The sequence below is a fragment of the Ochotona princeps genome, chromosome 16 (assembly GCF_030435755.1).
Source record: "Ochotona princeps isolate mOchPri1 chromosome 16, mOchPri1.hap1, whole genome shotgun sequence".
NCBI classification, from domain to species: Eukaryota; Metazoa; Chordata; class Mammalia; order Lagomorpha; family Ochotonidae; genus Ochotona; species Ochotona princeps.
Window position 1 is genome coordinate 31,098,101 of NC_080847.1, and position 19,906 is coordinate 31,118,006.

General features: G+C 45.3%; 1 protein-coding gene across 4 annotated transcripts in view; it reads left to right on the forward strand.

Annotated features, from left to right (window-relative positions):
• The window catches only part of MYLK3 (myosin light chain kinase 3), a 56,021-nt gene that overhangs the window by 25,614 nt on the left and 10,501 nt on the right, over positions 1 to 19,906 (forward strand). For 3 of the 4 annotated variants that reach the window (XM_058674111.1, XM_058674110.1, XM_058674109.1), the window contains exons 3-8: positions 732 to 1,161; positions 5,851 to 6,308; positions 8,009 to 8,114; positions 8,671 to 8,764; positions 9,237 to 9,346; positions 10,757 to 10,898. In XM_058674111.1, the coding sequence (XP_058530094.1) occupies positions 732 to 1,161; positions 5,851 to 6,308; positions 8,009 to 8,114; positions 8,671 to 8,764; positions 9,237 to 9,346; positions 10,757 to 10,898 (1,340 nt within the window). The remainder of the gene's footprint in view (positions 1 to 731; positions 1,162 to 5,850; positions 6,309 to 8,008; positions 8,115 to 8,670; positions 8,765 to 9,236; positions 9,347 to 10,756; positions 10,899 to 19,906) is intronic. The other variant, XM_058674112.1, reaches the window with a different exon arrangement.

Consider the following 19,906-nt stretch of genomic DNA (forward strand, 5'->3'; position numbering starts at 1 on the left):
TTTTTGATGTCTGATCTATTGAGATCACATGAGGAGTATTTACAAGCTTGAGTTCCTACACTTTCTCCCTTCTTGAATAAGCATCACACTGGGCTAGTTTGTATCAGGTTATGACCTGAAACAGGTTCATCTTACCTGGAAAAGAGTTGAACTTAGCTGTCAGTGTTGGAGACTTCAGCACCTGCACTGAACAGCTGTGGTGTGGCCCTCTTGGCTGTAACACATGGTGGGTGGCAATGGTGGGAGCACATGGGAAATACCTAGGGACAAGAGACAGACTGTGTGGGGCCAGGCTTGGGATTTTGTAACAACCCTCTGGTGAGAATTTCCAAGAGGTTTCAAAGAAATGCCTTAATCCCGCTAATTCCCAGTACCAGTACACTGGGACCACGCTTCCAACACATGGACCCTTAAGAAACAAGCCACGTCTAAACCAGAGTAGAACCATGCACAGTTCACCTTAATGTCGCTCCATAGCTGCGTATCGAGATACTAATTTCTCCCTTTCACGATTCCCAGTGACTGTGCAACAGTCCACTACTTAGATGTGCCTTGATCTAACCTCCATACTCCCTCAGGGTGGGGCCGGGGCTGGGAGGTCCTATGGGGATTCCCCAATCTTTGGGTCTTGTGAACATGGTACGCTGAATGGCCTTCTGCATACGCTTTGTAGGGTCTTTGTGGTAAACTCCAAATTGGAATACCTTTTTATCCTGCTTATTTTCCTGCAGAGAGCCAGAAAGCTGACCTGCCAGAGGGGACGGTGGAGAGGCTGACCCCCATCAATGCTTCAGGGACAGGAGCTGACTTCCTTACCCGGGCAGGGGCCTCACTAGGGCAGGGAGATGGAGCTCCTGGCCCAGGGCAGGAGTCCCTGGATCACCTGCAGCTGCCCACAGCCTTGGAAGCCCAAGCTCCTGAGACAACCAGTGAGGACCCCAGAACTGAGCTGGAATTGGCTGTGGCACCCAACAGGATCAGTGAAGGCCTCACCAGCCAGGAAGCTGGTCCAAGTGCTGGGCAAAGTGCATCATCCAGCAAACCTGAGCCACAACCCACAGAGGACGGCAGGAAGCTGACTGCCAGCCCACAACCCCCAGGCCCTCCAGGATTGCCAGCCATGGCCAAGGCAACTCACAGTGGTGGAGAAACATCTCCAAGGTAAGGCTTCTTTTCCATACTGGGTAAGGTCAGGAGCTAGCTTCTACCAATATACTGGAGCCTGACCAATGAGCCAGCTGTTGGTGTGGAGTGTACAGTGCTAGCTGGCCTCAACAGAAGAGAGGAGGTCTGGACCCTGCCATGGGGAGCACATATAGCCCTCTGCTGTCCAATGGGATTGCTTGAGGGATTATCCGAACTTGATGACTAGTAGTTCTGATTCAGTTGCTCTGGGGTGAATCTGAGGTGTGTGTGTCATATCTGCCTCTGGAGATGTGACAGGTGTTAGGTGGTGATGCCCGGCATTGGCTGAGCAGTTCACAGGCCTCATCTCATCGTGGGTGAGCACGATGTTCATGTTCATTCTACTGATGACAAGGTGCAGGCTCAAAATGCCTGCAGCCACCACACAGCAGGGGACCCAGAGCTGGGATCCAGGCTGTTACTGGATCCGGAATCTATCCCTTTACTACTGCACCAGCCTTCGTGCTTTGATTAAACCTTCAATGACACAGCTGGGAGAGAAAGATGCAACACTCAGAGGTGGGAGGTGGGTGCCAGCCAATCGATCCAGGGATTTGGGGGAAGATGATGTTGCAAGAGGTGGAGGTGGAGCTGCTCCCGCTGCCCTGACCCTCAGGTGCAGCTTCAGAACGGTGCTCAGCAGACACAGAGCAGGAGAATGAAGAGCCTGCTGGCCCTAAGCCCTGGAGGAGAGGGGACAGCACATCCCTGGGGACATTGAGGTCACTTGGTGACCTGCTGAAGGGCACTGTGCTTCAGGGCTTCCCTTGGAGGGGCCTGTATCTGCCCTGGACTGCCCTGACCTATAACCAAGACCCCATGGCCTGGCTCAGGGGGGGGATCTGATGTCTGTGTTTGCTGTGGTGATTGGCAGAAAAGCCTAGATCTCCTGTCAGCCTTTGTTCTGGAAGGAAACAGGAGCCCCTGGAGATGTGACAGGCTGGGGAGAGGAATTCCTGGCAGGCACCACTGGGGTGAGGCCAAGGCTCTAAATGTGGAATCTGGAGCTGGGGATGAACTTTCTGTGAACCTGCTAGGGGTCCCAGGAAGATGCTGAGTGGGAAGGCAGGATCTCCATCTCAACTTCAGGCTGGAGCTGATGCTCAGGCCCTTGGGGCCTGCAGTGGGGGCTGAGCAAGATCACTGCCTGTTCCCCCTCACCTCAAGCATGGGTATTTAAAGTCCAGCATCTCCTAGCTGCTCTGCTTGGCACTTTCCCTGGGTAGAGGACCCTGAGGCCGTTCTCTGGACTTGGTGACACAGGTGCAGTAAATGATAAGATGCCTGCTGTGGGCATGCAGTGTGTAGGAGAGCTTGGATGTTGAGCATGGCATGAAACTGCATGGCACTGGATTTGGCACTATCAGGGGGCATCCTGTGCCCTCCTGAAAATGAAGACCAAAGGTGCAGACAGTGACCACTGGCCTAAGCTGACTGCCTAGCTATTCCTTCAGTGACTGGCTTGCCACAGTCTCCTGTGTCCCTGGTTTGGCGATGCGACCGCAGCTAGGTTTGGGTTGATTTGGCTGGGTGCAACATATCCTATTCTGCATCGTCATCCCTGATCCATCTTTGACCCTGAGGGGCACAGTGTGGAAAGGTTGTCTGCCTCCTGCCAGTGCCACATGCCCTGCGTGTGGCTGTGGATGGTTTGCAAGGTCTTTCGGACATATCAGGGGCACACACTGCCTTCCAAATTCCAATCACTCAGAGGCGGCCCTGGGGCTTCAGAGGCTGGAGAAAAGCCTCTAGTTCTCTTCTTTATATTCCGATGAAAAGCACATAACATACATGCTCCCACCTTAGCCACTATGTGGCTCAGCGGCAAGTGTGTTCACAGTGCTGCAAGCTTTAGAGCTCTAGAACTTTCATATCTGGCAGACCCTGCACCCAGTAAACAACTCCCAATTCTCCCCAGCTCCCAGCCCTGTAATCTTGCTACTACTAGTGAGTGGAATGGGGTCATACAGGAATTTATCCTTTTATGTTTACTTAATGTGATGTTACAAGGTCCAGCTGTGCAGCAGCAGGTGTCAGAATTTCCTTTTACGGATAAAGATCTGTTGTATATATGTGCCGTATTTTGTTGATCCATCCGTCAATCCGTGGACGTTTGGGCAGCTTCATGTCCTGGCTTCTGAGACTAACGCCACTAAGAACAGGAGTGTACAAGTATCTTTGGAGACCTTGCTTTTGATTTTTCTGTATTTCACCCAGAAGTGCAATTGCTAGAATATATGATAATTCTATTTGCAATTTTCTTTTTTACTGTTAATTTTTTGAAGACTCTGTGGTTCTCCATGGTAACGGCACTATTTTAAGCCCTACTTTTTTTTTAAAAGCAAAATTAATTTTATTTTATTTAATTACATTGTATTATGTGACAGTTTAATAGGTAATGGGATACCTCCACCCCTCCCCACACCCTCCCCCCCATGTTGGGTTACTCCACCTTGCTACATAACCACAGCTCAAGCTCAGTTGAGATTCCCTCACTGCAAGCATATACCAAACATAGAGTCCAGCATCCTGCTGTCCGACCTAGTTCAATGGCTTCTTAGGGAGACCCTTCCCATATACCATCAGCAAAAATTTACATCATTATGGAATTAATTGACATAGTAATGAGTAACCAATATGTTAAAAATACATGCGAGTTCTTAACCACATTCTGTGACCACCTCATTGACACTTCAATTTTAGTTTATACACAACTTATAACATAACATACATAGCATTACATGTTTTACATAACATCATATCATCTTAAATTAAGGCAAACATGTGGTATCTAACCTTTTGGGATTGGCTCATTTCCCTTAGCATTATGGTTTCCAGTTTGGGCCATTTGGCCACAAAGAACTGCATTTTGTTTTTTTTAATAGCTGAGTAGTATTCCATGGAGTAGATGAACCATAGCTTTCTTATCCAATCCTCTGCTGATGGGCATTTTGGTTGCTTCCATGTTTTTGCGATTGCTGATTGTGCTGCTATGAACATTGGGATACATGTTGGTTTCTCATAAAACAGGTGATTTGGATATATTCCTAGGAGTGCTATTGCTGGATCATACGGTATGTTGATTTTAAGTTGTTTTTTTTTTTTTTTCAAAAGATGTATTTATCTATTTGAAAGTCAGAGTTACAGAGAAAGAGGGAGAAAGAGGGGGAGAGCTTCCATCTGTTGGTTTGACTTCCTAAAAGACCACAACAGCTAGGGGTGGGCCAAGCCAAGGGCAAGAACCAGGAGCTGCAACTGTGTCTTCTATCTGGGTGGAAGGGATGCAAGTACTCAAGTCACCTTCTGTTGCTTCCTGGATCAAGAAAAGAGCAGCTGGGACTTGAATTCTTATCATTTGGAATGCCAGTGTTGCAACTGGGATTAACTTCCTGTATCACAACACCTGCTGGAAGGCCTCGCTTTTTGCACCCTATATGTATGCTTCCCCTCTCATTTGACTCTGAGTGCTCCTGAAAGGTGTAACCACTCCTGCTTGACAGAGGATGGAACTGCAGCTGGACTTGTGTAAAACTGTCTGGCAACCCACAGGCAGAGCGAAGACGAGACCACCTGACTTCCTCCTCAAGACTAGTCCACATCAGATACTGTCCCTTCCGGCTCCTTGCTAAGCCACATAGAGCCCGTGATGAGGAAACACTGTGGTCCCACTGAGGGCGAGCAGAATTGAGGTGGCTCAGGGTCCAGGCCTCTCCCTCAGGGTGTCAGGGCTCAGAGGGCCTTCCTGGCACCCACTCACTATTGCAGATTGATGTAATGAAGATAAATGAAGTGGGCCTGGGCGTGCTGGGTTTGAAGGGAAGCAGGGAGTGCTCTGCAGCCACGAAGGCCATGGCTCTGTTTACACCAGAGAAACAAAGTCCAGTCTTGGGAGCCATGGCCTGGGTGTTATTTTTTTTTTTTAATTGGTTCATTTATTTGACAGAGAGATTCCATCAAGTGTTTCACTCGTGAAATGGCTGCAATGACCAAGGCTGAGCCAGGCTCAAGTCAGGATTCAAGAGCCAGGAACTCCATGAGGTCTCCCATGTGGGTGATGATGGTCCCAGTACATGGGCTTTCCCAGTGGCGCAAGAAAGATTTGGGACTAGCACCTACACTCCTAAACAGGATGCAGACATTGCAGAGGAAAGCTTAGCCTGCTCCAGTGGTGTCTAACTGCCTGATTTTAATTAGCTGCATCTGATTGCTGGCTTCTAACGTGATGTTTGATGTGGGTTTTCCCCTTAAATTGGCTGGGAGGGTAGACTGAGGCCTAGAAGAAGGGGAGAGGGACCCGATCTTCCACCTGCAGGCCACAGTCCTCCTGGGACGGAAGTCGGTTTTCAAGAACCTCATGGGACATCTTGCTATCTTTGTTGGGTTCTCAAGCTAGTGGGTACCATCTTTTGTGGAAGCCAGTCCCATGCCATAGTGTCCTGTCTGGGTAGATGTGCTCAGAGATGCCAGAGGCAGGGTTGAGAACCTGCTGATTTCAGCCACAAGTGTGAGCCTACTGGTATAACTGCATGACTTCTCCATTTCACAGACAAGAGGTCAAGAGGCCACTGGCAGTGAGTGATAGCTATAGGCTTTGAGTGCCTATCTGTTCTGACTCCAGGGTCTTTGTGTTTAACTAACCTCAGGCCATATTTCTGTCTGCCCCAGGATCTCCATCCACGTGCAGGAGATGGATACTCCAGGGGAGCTGCTTGTGACACGAGGGGGCAGCCTGAGACCCACAGTCCCTGCAGAGGCTGCAGTAGCTGCCTCTGCAGGTGAGCAAGACCCACTTGGTCCCGGATACTGCCCTGAAAATCCTGGGACTCAGTCAGGAGATGAGCCCCCTGGAGGGACCAGAGAATTTCCCGCACTGCAGGAGAAGAGCAGCGATAAAGTTACAAAGGCAGGAGAGCAAAGGCCTGGAGATGAGGCAGTTGTGACATCACACTTGGCCAGCAGCAATGAAGCAGATGATGCTGCCAGGATCCTGGTCCTGCAGCAAGACAAAGGCCTGGAAGCAGGACATCCTGAGCCCAGGAAGGACTGCGCAGCCGGGGGCTCTGGGAGAGCTGAAGCAGGAGGGAAGACGCCTCCTGATGCCAAGGCTGGCGGCATGATTCTGGGTAAGTGAGGCTGTTCTCTGGTCCCCCAGGGGCTCTAAGTTTAGTGGATTTGCAGCCCTGCTCCTGGTAGAGGCATGCTCAGCCTCTAGGGATGAATAATGCAGGTGTGAAGTACAAATAGCCTCCAAGTCCATCCCATGGCTGGAGACCCATGTGCAGAGATGCGGAACTGCCAATGGCTGGAGGTGGGGCAGGCAGATAGAGTTCCCCATGCAGATAGAGTTCCCCAATCCACCAACCTGCCTTATAGTTCTGCCATTGTTATTGCTTTGGGTGGAGACCAGCAAGGCATGTGGCGGGTGTTTGGCACAGTGGTTAAGTTGCTGTGATTAAGATAGTTGGTCCTGGGCCCAGCATGATGGCTCAATGGCTAAATCCTCACCTTGTACCCACCAGGAATCCATATGGGCTCTGGTTCATGTCCTAGATGCTCCACCTCCCTTCCAGCTCCTTGCTTATAGTCCAAGAAAGCAGTGTAGGATGGTCCAAAGCCTTAGGATCTTTCACCCACATGGGAGACCTAGAAGAAGCTTCAGATCAGCTCAGCTCTAGCTATTGCAGCCATTTGGAAAGTGAATCAGCAGATGAAATATCTTCCTTTGTCTCTCCTTCTCACTGCAAATCTGATCTGCCTTTCCAATAAAAAAATAAATTTTTTATAAGAAAAAGGTAGCTGGTCCCAACCACACTAGAGGACTAGAAAGCCTGTGATAGAGCTCCTATCAAGTGTCTAATTCAAGTTCTGGCTCTGTTTCTGATGCCACCTTCCTGCCAGTGTGTGCCCTTGGTAGATAACAGGTGGTAGCTCAAGTATATGGTCCCTGTAACCCATGTGGGAGAGCCAGACTGAATTCTGAGCTCTTGGCTTTGACTTGTCCCAAATCTGGCTGTTGGTATTTGAGTTGACCTTCAAGAGCATGCATCGAGAGGGAGCTAGAACAAAGATAGAGACAGGACTGCATCCCAGGCATTCCCATAGGGGATGCAGGTGTTCCAGGCAGGGGCCTAACCTGTTGTGCCACAACAGCTGCCTTCACTGGGATGATTCTGTTAGAGTGTTGGCATAATGTTAGTATGTTAGAATGTTAGAATGTTAGTATTAGGCGATATTAGGCCCTTTGTGGCAAGGAGCCGCTACTTCGCCAGGTCAGGAGGCACCTGAATTGTGGGAAAACTCCACTTTAGCGATAAATCTGTCCTTTGTTCCTCTGTAACCTTATCTATCAACTAACCCGGGTGCAGGAAGGCAGGGGCGCAGTTCCCCAGTCCCAGGGACTGGAGGAGCCGTAAAGATAAGGGTGCCAGGATGGGATGAGCCATGGGACCAGAGTAGACTGCTTGCACTTGGGAGCCATAAAAGTCTAAAGTTGTTAATTTTAAGTTGATGTTGATGTGTGTTATAGCCAAAAGTGCCTATATAATCTCTAGTCCTATGTTAGGGGTAGTCCGACCTCCACTTGGCTGGCCTGCGTGCTCCAAGTATGGTCTGACCCGAGAAAGCTGGCACAATAAACTCTTTTTGCTTTTTGCATTACCAGCGAGACTCTGTCGTTTTCTGGGGGTTGACTAGCTTGCACCCTAACATCCGGGGGACTCTAGCCCAGTTCATATACTAGGGCTGAACAAAGGGCTATGGGCTTGCCACTTGGTTTGCCAGGTGGTTCTCCTGGCTCACAGCCTCTGTGTGGTCTCCCCAACAGATGACAGCCCCGCCCCGCCTGCACCTTTTGAACACCGAGTGGTGAGCGTCAAGGAGACCTCAATCTCTACAGGTTACACAGTACGCCAGAATGAAGTCTTGGGAGGGTAGGTGGCTGTCTGCCCGTCAAGAGTGGAAGCAGGTGCAGTGGGGGCAGAGCCCACTTTGAGCTAGAGGCCGAACCCACTGCTGGGTGATTCCAGGAATTGGCCAATCAAGCCTGGAGTAGGAGATGGATAGCCTGCGCACTGTAAGAAAGACAGCATAGCCCCAGAGGGCAAGGAGGGCCCCTGCAGCCTGGGCAAGGGGAGGTACAGGGCGTGGATACAGGAAAGGTGACTTGGGTGTCATGAGAAAGATAGCTTCTAGAGTGTAGGACAGTTTCTGTGGGACAGAATGGCCCATGGGTGTGGAGTAAGGTGGCTTTCCCTTAGGGTACAGAAGAGACCCAGGAAATAGGATGAAGGGATTGTTTCTAGGTGTCATGAGAGCCTCTGTTGTATGGGTGACAGCAAGTGTATGCTTTGGGGTGTAGGGTGGTTTTCAGGGTGGGTGTGGAGAAGCAAATAAGGAGCAGGAAGCCTAAGGAACCAGTTGCCAGATGGATGTGCAGGTGAACCCCCCTGGCCCTTCAACCTCTGATTCACCCCTGTATCTCTACAGGGGCCGGTTTGGCCAGGTCCACAGGTGCACAGAGAAGTCCACGGGGCTTCTGTTGGCAGCCAAGATCATCAAAGTGAAGAGCGCCAAGGACCGGGTGAGGCATCTGTCTTGGGCCAGCCAGGTGCCTCTGGCCAAGCTCAGGACTCATTCACTTCCTTTAGATCGTCATCCTCACCCAGCCCAGTGCCCCAGACCCCTGTGCACAATGAGCAGTGCCCACAGCCCTTCCTGCCTCTTTCCCATGACTCTGTTCCTTCCATCAGCACTCACCCCCCTCACCCCTTAGACTTCTGGTGGGCACTGAGGCATGGCACTGCCAAGCTACCTGTGAGACCCTACATCACAAAGTCATCTCCTTCTTGGGCCTCAGAGTTGCGATCTATGAAATAGATCAATAAAACTTTTCTCTGGATAAAGGTCTCATCTGTTCTAACACCTAGTTTAGTTGATGGATCAAGGAGATTTGGTGTGAAAGCATGAGTGTGTGCGTGTGTGTGTGTGTGTGTGTCTTGGGAGGCACAGCTGGTCCACATGTGTGGACACTTCTCTCCCCCGGGTTCTACCAGGAGGATGTGAAGAATGAGGTCAACATCATGAACCAGCTCAGCCATGTGAACCTGATCCAGCTCTACGATGCCTTCGAGGGCAAGCACAGCTGCACGCTCGTCCTGGAGTAGTGAGTGTCTAGGGCTGGGGTAGCACCTGCTCCTTGGGCCCAGAGGTGGGGCTGGAGCCAAGCCACCCCTTGCATTCCTCTTGCTGAGACTTCCAGTGCCTCGGCGCCCCCTCTTCCCTGGCTTGCCTGCTTGACCTTCTCTATGGACTCATCTTCTCATAAGCCAGTGGGGTGCAGCAGCTCTGCCTACACTGCTTGGGGTAATTTTGAGTTTCAGCTGTTAACAGTTTGAGTTCTTTCTTACTTTAGCACACGTGTGCTGAAATCAGAACCACACACAGATGAGCACGACCTCTGCACGAAGGTCCCAAGAAATTCATGAAGGATTCCATTATTTTGAAGAAGAAACAATTGGAAAGGAGAAAATGTCATGTAAAATCTAGAATCAGATTCCTCTGGAAAGTGCAGATCGAATAGTGCAGTTGCACATCTGCCTGGAAACTGTGCTGGAGCTCACACTGGCTGTGCCCGGTGGGCAGGGCTGCCTGTCTCCCACCTGCCAGCCGGCCCTGGCACTGAGGCGAAAGGCTCAAAGTCCACTGATGTATGTGTTTGTGTTGCAGTTTTTCTGCTGCAAGGACCGAGGAAAGTAAAAATATTTGTCACATCACATCTTTATAAGAAAATGGAAAAGCAAGGTTGACTAATGACTGTTTTCAGAAATTGTTTACCTCATTTATGATCTGATTTGCATAGTTGATTTGCTTGCCATGAGGGTACTGGTGGCTCCCTGTAGGCAGATGTGTTTGTAAGTCTGGTGTGGAGTATTCAAAGTTAGCCTTGGTTAGCAACATTGAAGACCATCCTGTCTTCTCCTTGGTCCATTACTTCTCTTTGTTTAGGAATCTCTCTCTCCTTTCCTCTCTCTCTCTCTGTCACACACACACACACACACACACACACACACACACACACAGTGGGAGAGAAGGAGAGAGGAAAGGAGAGAGAGAGAGAGAGAGAGAGAGAGAGAATGAATGTTCCATCCATTTCTCCTGGGCCACGCCTGAAGTCAGGAGCCAGGAACTCCATTCAGATATCCCATGTCTGTGACTGGGGCCCGATCAATTGGGCCATCTTCTACTGCCTTCTCAGGTGCATTAGTAGGGAGTTGGATGAGAAGCGGAGTAGTGCTCCAAAATGGGATGCCAATGTAGCAGGCAACAGCTTAAACTGCAGTGCCACAACACTGACCCCTCTTGTTTCCGTTTTGCGACCTATACTCTGAGTTTTTGCTGTGAATGGGCCACAGGAAAGATCCCATACAATACCAGATGGCAGTGGCTCTGTGATCTACAGGATATAATCTTAGACTTGTCTGGGTCAGCTTCTTTCAACTGTTAGCAATAGCCATTGGACAGTACTCTGAGAACCTTGCTCAGTAGACGCCCACCTCTCCTTCTGTGCTGGCAGTGTGGATGGGGGTGAACTCTTCGACCGGATCACGGATGAGAAGTACCATCTGACTGAACTGGATGTGGTGTTGTTCACCAAGCAGATCTGTGAAGGCGTGCACTACCTCCACCAGCACTACATCCTGCACCTGGACCTCAAGGTAGGCTCTGCCCAGGCTTGTGACAGCTGGGCCTCCCAGTTCCCGAGTCTTTGTTGTGTTCTTGTCATCAGAGCTGTCAACAGACAGTCCTGGCTGCCACTGCTTGGTTTTCTGCTATGTACGAGTTCTGGAGCCTTGGGCAGGGCCCCTGGTGCTGATTCTGTGAGCCTCAGTTCTCCCACCTGCAATTTGGGGATAATTGAACCTCTTTGTCTAATTTGAACTTCAGATGTTACAGTGACCTTTTTTTTTTTCCTTCAAAAGTATTCTTAAGAGTAATTTTTTTAAAGTAGAAGATGCAACATGCTTATGGGTAATAGGTATATAGAGCCAACATACTGGTGTAAGAATAGATGGTGAGGGTTCTGCCCAGTGATGTCTTCATGCTGAGAGGTGTTCTATATGCAATGAGCATGACATACAAATCCTCCAAGGATAGGAGCACACAGGATCCATATGGCTTTGAAGCTTGCTTCTCCAGCTAACAACACACTGTGGACATCTTTTCTCATTCTAAGGGCTATGTGATATTCCATTGATTATCCTCTTACTCTCCTTTGACTCCCAGGAGTCCTGGGCACAGCTCCTGGCTGGTGGCAAGCATGTGATTCCTAGTGACTATTTCTGTGGTTTTTCCATTCCATTGTGCCAACAGGTATTTCTCTACCAGCCGTTTGAGGACAGGGAAGAATTTCAGTGGTTCCCTGCAAAAGATGGGAACTGAGTTGGCCGCCACTTGTGGGGTGCTCCTTGCTCCTTGCGCTTTGAACCTTCTTTCTTGATTACCATCAGACTGTGACATTGGGATACTTAGAAACATGGTGTAGATGGTGGGCCTCAGATTTTTACTGCTCGCTACAGCAAATTCAAGACCAGCTTCTCTTTTTTTTTATTTTTAATTAATATTTAGCATTATGTGACAGTTTCATAGGCTTTGGGAACCCCCCTCCCCCTCCCCTCCCCCCTGGTGGATTCCTCCACATTGATGCAGTATTACAATTCAAATTCAATCAAGATTCTTTCCTTGCAAACATATACCAAGCATAGAGTCCAGCTACTTATTGTCCAGATGGGTTGAACAGTTTCTTGGGGAGACCATTTCTGGTCCGAAGTCAGAGCTGGTATAATATCATCACAGTCAATTAAGAGTCCCAATATAACATCAACAGCAATTTGCAATATTATGGAATTGACATGGTTTTGAGTAACCAGTATGTTAAAAAAAAAAAAAACAAAAATCAAAGAACAAAATAACAAAAAACAAGTCCTAACCACAACCTATGATTAGCTCATTGACATCTCAATTTTAGTTTATATACAGGACCGGACCGGCTGCTATATACCTTGAAAAGGCTATAGGGTACCATTCAGCTGTCTCATGTCTATTTCATTTTAGTATTTAGCCATTTGTTGTGTTGAAGTATAATTTTGTTGATCTTGGCAGATTTTGGGATAATCTAGACTGGCTTGTAACTCTAACAAGATATTTGTCGACATTTAACGTGCAGAACATTTTTTTTGGGGGGGGGGTGCAGGAAAATCCTCAACACCATGGTGAGGAGTGACTAATCTTTGTGTCCCACCCAGCAAGGCATGAGCCAATCCATGCCAGCTCTTTCCTGTCAGATTTCAAGCTCTACTTTCTGTTGTTTGTCTATTTATTTTAGGTTTTTTGTTGGTTTTTTTTTTTTTTTTTTTTTTTAGTTTGTATGATTGTTTGCTGTGAGGGGTTTTCGAAGCGATCCCGATGGTCACTGCGAGGGAGGGCGGGGGTCCAGAGGTGGAGCCAGGCTCGGACCAGAGAAAGCTCTCCTCCCTGATCCCGAAGGACATTAATTGTTCTTCTGTAAGACCAGCTTCTCTTGTGGAATGGACAGTTAGGGAAAGCTCAGGAATCCACTTTATGATTCTGGGTTAAGGACCAACTTTTGAGAAATTCCTGTGACTACACAGTAAGCAGCTCAGGTAGAGAGCTGAGGCCCATTTCAGAGCCAAGATCAGACCTTATGTTGGTTCTGCCCTTGTCTGGTTGTGAGTCCTGGTTAAGTACCTTCACAGTACCTATCTGCTAAGAAAGTTGTGAGGGTTGGCTAAGTCACATTTGGGTCACCTTTTTCCCCTAGTGGAATCCCTATGATGGAATCCTGTCTCTGGAAGCTTCTGATCCAGCTTCTTGCTAAGGAGGCAGCAAAATGGCCCAAAAAGAGTCTCCTGGCTTTGGCCTGGCCCAGCTCTGGCTATTACAGGGATATGAGGAGTGAACCAGAGGGTAGAAGCATTCTTCCTGTCTGTCACTCTGCCTTTAAAGTAAATGGAAATAAGTAAATAGACTTTAAACTATGAAGAAAGGGCTTCAGCGTTGGACTGTCTGATAGAGTAGCCATCAGCCCTATGTGGCTGTAGAGCACTTGAAATGTGGTTTGTTAGACTGAGGAAATGAACTTTAAATTTTATTTGTTTTAATTAATTTAAAATTGACACTTGCTTTGGTTATTTGAAAAGTTTGGTATGTTTGGAACAACTGAGATATGTTAGTTTATTTTCCAACTATAGATTTCATGGAATTTAAATACAGATCACATATTTCTGATGAAAACTTAGTATGTGAATTGAGATACACTTCACATAGAAGACACAAACTGCATTTCAAAGATTTAACACAAAAAATGATGGAAAAAATCTCATTGATTTTTAAAATATTGATAACCATTGGAATGATAAAATTTCATATATATTGAGTTAAAATAAAATATATTAGTGAGGCAGCCAGGTTTCAAACAAGCAGTTTATGGGATGTCAGCATCACAGGCAATAGCTTAACCCACTGTGCCACAATACCGGCCTCGCTAATATTAAGCTTATTATTGGTGGAAGACTTAGAGCTTTCGCTGTAAGATCAGCAGCAAGACAGTTGATGTCTGTTTTGGCCATTTCCATGAAACATTTTATCAGGAGCTCTGACCAAGACAATTAGGCAGGCAAAGATATAGAAGACATCCATTTGGAAAAGAAGAAGTAAAAGAACTCCAGGTACAGATGACAGGGTCTTATACAGAGAAAATCCTCAGGAGAGGAAATGTTAGAATTAATAAGTTCGGCAAAGTTGTAGAACACCTGTAAAACAAGTCTGTTATATTTATTTTTTTTAAAGATTGATTTTATTTTTATTACAAAGTCAGATATACAGAGAGGAGAAGAGACAGAGAGGAAGATCTTCCATCCACTGACTCACTGCCCAAGCAGCTGCAATGACCGAAGTTGCACCAATCCAAAGCCAGGAGCCAGGAGCTTCTTCCAGGTCTTCTATGCGGGTACAGGGTCCCAAGGCTTCGAGTCGTTCTCGACAGCTTTTCCAGGCTACAGGCAGGGAGCTGGATGGGAAGTGGGGCCTATATGGGAACTTGGCGTGTGTAAGGCAAGGACGTTAGCTACTAAGCTACCGTGCCAGGCCCATTTGTTATATTTCTATATACTAGCAGTTTGCAATTCATAAATCAAAATAAGAAAACAATTCCACTTGCAATACTATCAAAAGAATAAAATACTGGCGCTGGAGTGATGGCATAGCAAGTTAATCCTCTTTCTGTGACATTGGCATCCCACATAGGCACTGATTTGTTCAGCTTCTCCATTTCCAACCCAGCTCCCTAATAATGGCCAGTGGAGGATGGCTCAAGGCCTTGGGGCCCTGCACCCATGTGAAAGGCCAAAAAGAATCCCTGGGCTCCCAGCCTCATACCAGCCCAACTCTGGCCATTGAGGCCAATGAACCAGCAGACGGAATATCTCTCTCTGCCTTTCCCTCCCTCTGTAACTTTTTCAAGTTAAAGTAAGATAGATCTTTTTAAAAGAGAATAAAATACTTAGGAATAAATTTAGCAAAGTAAATCCAAGCAAACTCTGACAACTACAAAGCAATTTTGAAAAAAAGAAAAATGACTCAATGCATAAGAATTCCAGTTGTTATGGGTTGGAAGAGGTAATACCACCAAAGTTACGACATTTCCCCAACTGATCTACAAATTCAACATAACTTTTATCAAAATCCTGATTGGATTATTTCAGATATTAATGAACTGATTTTTTAATAATAATTTATTATTTTTAAAAATAATGATTACATGGTTGATCAGGGCGGGAAGGATCGAGGTTTAGGGAAAATTGGGTGAATTCGTTGCTTCCAAATTTGCTATTTCTTCTTGTTGTTTCTGGGGGAAGGGGAGAAACAAAGGGGGAAACCACTCATGACTTTCCACACTTCCCAGTACCCAGGGATGAGGAACCTCCTCCTCATATCAACCCAGGGTCTCAATGTACATACTCCAAGGGTTCTGTCCACGTGGTTTGGACAGTTCTGAAATGCTGCTGTGTCACCAATCCAAGGATGATGTCACCCTTCCAATGTCCATTGACTTCATTCACCGAAATGTTTTGGTGTCATCGTTTGTTTGGGGTAGTTGTCCAGTTAGTTCTATGCTTCTGCTACAGCACCAAATGCGCTGCCTTATTCTCCTTTTACATTTTGTGTCCACTGCTCCAGAAACCCTTACATTTGTGACTGATCGATTCTGATATTGCTATGATAGCTATTCTATGGAGAAAAAGGTATTTTTTAAAACTAAATGTTGTGGGGACATTGTGCTAGATATCTGAAGAATAAAGCCAGACACCTCACACCACATATAAAGATGAATTCAGGATGGATCGCTGACCTAAATATAAAAACTAAAACTCTAAAATTCTTAAAACACAGAGGAATAAACCTTTGTAATCTTAGATTTGGCAATGGATTCCCAGATGTAGCACCCAAAACATAAGAAAGTAAAAATAGGTAAATTATACTTCATCAAAATTAAAACCCTGTGCTTCAAAGAACATCATCAAGAAAGTAAAATGACAGGTCACACGATTGGAGAAAAGATTTTCAAATCATCTCTATGATGCATGATCTGTTTTTAGGATGTAGAGAACACTTGCAACTCAATCACAGGCAACTTAAAAAACAGTGAAAGGATTTTAGGACACATTTATCAATGAAGATACACAATGCCAGTAAGCACATGTAAAGATTCCGAACATCATTAGGAAAACGTAACTCAAAATACCATTTCAAATTCACCAGACCGGCTAAATGAGAAATAAAAATGCATAGAATAAAAAGCGTTGGCTATCCACTTTTTTTTGAGAAGCAAACTGATTGCATATTTATATTTATCCACTTCCCCTAAAGACACACACACACACACACACACACCAAGTACTAACTGATTCTTCTAGGTAATATGTTCAAAGCTGAGAGGATTCAAACATAAAATCAAGTCCTCAGACCCCCTTAACGGAGTGCTGCTACATATAAGCTAAGCGATACCAGTCATACTTCCTAGTAACCTCTTTCCAACTCCAACGCGTGACTACAAAGAACATTTTCTTTATTCTATTTCAGAAAACTTTTTGAAAGTTATTTTATTTGCAATTCCAACTTAAAAAAAAAAAAAACCACTCAAGTTAACTGGACAATAAACTAAGAAGCAATTTGTTTTACAAAAAGAGGGAAAGGCCGAAATGCTGCTTTCTATAGAGAACACACAGTTCAGTTCAGTTCCCTGCAGAGCAAAGACAATAAGAACTTTGGATCATACTAGAAGTCAGTCAGTCTACATCTGAATGTCTACACAGAGCATATAGGCAGTGAGGACAATATTCTGCTGAAACTAGTGGTTTGCTGCAGCCTTTGTCTACGCTGCCCAAAATGAATGCTCATAAACAGAACAGTGCGACCAGCATTTAGAACAGCGCTTGAAGTGGCACTGTGTCCCGCACAGCATCTCACTTCCCTTTACCCCCACTGGTTTGTCTGCTCTTCCTCTTCTTCAGTACAGTCTGCTTGTTTGGAAGGTCTTGTGAATCTCCCCAGGAATTTCCCCCTTAATCAGAAAGGCAGACCAAGAAGAGTTTTGCTGTCTATAGTTGGCAACCAGAAAACCTAAGTGTTTTTCTTGGTCAACTTTGAGGAATTCTTGGTCCTAAACGGGGATAACATGTGCTCCTTTTTCTTTGCCTTCAGGAGGGCCGTCCCTGTTGTGGATGCACCACTGAATGACCTTTCTAATACCTCTGCAGGAACATTTATAGAGGAACTGGGTCATCATCTTCATCAGTCATTCCCGAATCTTCCATTATGGTCCTGATAGTCACAGATTGCTTGGCAATTTCCATCTCAACTTTCAAATATCTTTCCATTAAAACTCTGCAAATTAATTGAAGACATGGTGTTTGGGCTAGCAGGGACAGAGGCTGGAGGCTGACCAGGGGAGAGAAAGGTGGAGGACAAGGCCATTACACACTATCACATCGAATGTCAAAAACAGTTTGGAAGCCAGTGTTATTATGCGGTAGGATAAACTGCTGCAGAAGTTGTTGGTATCCCATGTCAGAGTTGAGTCCTTGGTCTGCTCTGGATTGATCTTAGTGCTAGTGTGTCTGAGAAGGTCCTGGCAGATGACCCACGTTCTGGGGCCCTTGTCCCCACGTGTGAGACCAAGATGGAGCTTCTCAGTCCTGGCTTCAGCCTGGCCCAGACCTGCCTGGCTGCGGCCTTGGATGGAAAATTTTTCTCTTTCTGTCTTTCTGTGTCTCGCCTTCTTTCTCACAATCAATTTAAAAATAAAATGATGTATATGTAGAAGACAAACAGGAATTTCCTAAAACAGTAAATATAGAATTCTCATATGACCCAGTATTTTCTGGTCTGAGTATATATTTAAAACAATGAAACAAATGGACACAAAACCTTGTCTACAGATGCTCTTTGCAGTTTTATACACAGTAGCCAAAAGTGGAAATTACCTGGATGTTAATGAACTAGTGAATAGGTGAAAAAAATGGCATCGAATATTGTTTAGGAGTGAAAATGGGTATTTATTACAACATGGATGAACCTTGAAAAAATTATATTAAAGAAGCCAGCCAAAAATACATATACATATTGTATGATCACACTTATATAAAGTAACTAGAATAGGCAGATACATAGAAGAAGAAAATATAATCACAATTCTCGGAGCTCCGGGTTGCTGGAGGAATAAAGAATGACTGATGATGGATGTGGTTGTTCTTTTTTTTTTTTTTTAATACTTTCATCTATCTATTTATCTACCGTTTTTTGTTCTTGTTTTTTCACATTTTTTTATTATTATTATCATTTTATGATACAGTTCCATAGGCTTATCCCCTCCCCAATTCCCTACCCCCCAGTTCTTCTATATCATGACTAAAATATAGTTCTGCATACACAGTCAAATGTCCACCATTGCAGGCATGGACAATGGCAGAGAGTCCAGCATCCTATTGTCAAGATATAGTGAACAGTTTCATTGTAAGTCCATCTTTGTCTGGAAGCAGAAATGCATACCACACTACATCCTCACATCTGGATGTTAGTCTCCATTTCACAGCTACTGTACATCCCCTCAAATGAAAAGTCATAATACAAAATCAACAATAGAAAGAAAAGAGGAAATTTACAATGCCATGAAGTTAAATGACATGTTACTAGATATGACAGTCTCCATTACACAGCTACTATACATCCCCTTAAATGAAAAGCCACAAAGCAAAATTAACATCAGGGAGAAAAAAGAAATTAACAACACCATGAAGTTAAATAACATGCTACTAAATGACTAACGTGTAGCTGAAGAAATGAAAGTCAAGAACCTTCTTGAAGAAAATGATGCTACTGTATGATCTACGAGTCATTGAATGATTTAATCAGAAGTGTTTTGAAGAGGTGAAACTAACAGAAAACAACAAAACCCATGCGATATAGTTTCCACTGATTTTTGTTGAAGTGTGTCTCTTCTAGACAATAAATAGATGGGTTTTGTTTTTTTAATCCAGTCTATTAATCTATGACGTTTGATTGAGCTTAAGCCATTTATTTTCAGGGTTAATATGTAAGGATGGTACTTTGTCCCATCATTTTAGGAATGGGTTGTTCATTGGTTTAGTCTTCTGTTGTCATTGTACTGGGATGTTCTTCCCACTTGCTTTTGGTTTTGTTGGGTGCTATTCCTCTTCTCTGTCAACAGAACATCTTGAAGTATCATTTGCAGGGCAGGCTTGAGAGAGGCAAATTCTTTTAACTTTTCTTTACTGTGGAAGAATTTTATTTCATTTTCAAAGACAAAAGAAAGCTTTGCTGGACATGTTATCCTAGGCCGACAATTTTTTCCTTTTAGAATCTGGAATATGTCACTCCATTCTCTTCTTGCCTGTAGAGTTTCCTGTGAGAGATCTCCTGTGAGTTTAATTGGCATTCCTCTATATGTCAATTGATTTTGTCACGTGCACCTTTAAGGATCTTTTCCTTATATTCAATTGAATAGAGCTTGATGATCATGTGTCTTGGTGAAGATTGCTTTTGATCAAGCCTGTTGGGAGTTCTGTGCCCCTCCTGGATGTTATTTCCCAATTCTTTCTCCAGATTAGGGAAATTTTCCTTTATTATTTCATTAAATGCATTTGCAAACTCAGCTTCTCTTTCTGCACCTTCTCTTTCTGCACCCATAACTCTTACATTAGGCCTCTTCATAGTGTCTTTCAATTCTTGAATACTTGTTTTGGCCTGATCCAGGTCTGCTTGCAGCTTTTTGTTTGCTTCCCCCTGATTACAGGAATATCTTCCAATTCTGAGATTCTTTCTTCTGCTTGCTTCATTCTATTTTGGAGACTCTCCATTGTACTTTTAATTTGCTCTACTGTGTTCTTGATTTCTGATATATCAGCCTTGATTTGCTTTATTGCTTCCTTAAATTCTTTGAACTCTTGTATGTGCTTCTCATTGTTGATCAGAAGCTTTAAAATGAGTTTTAAGAATTCTGTGTGCCCCATTTTCTAAATGTCTTCCTCAGTGAACTCTGAGGTTGGCATAGGGTTTTGCTCCTTTGCAGGGGAGTTTTCAGTAATATTCATTGTGCCTTTGTCTCTTCTTTTGCTCTTGGCCATTG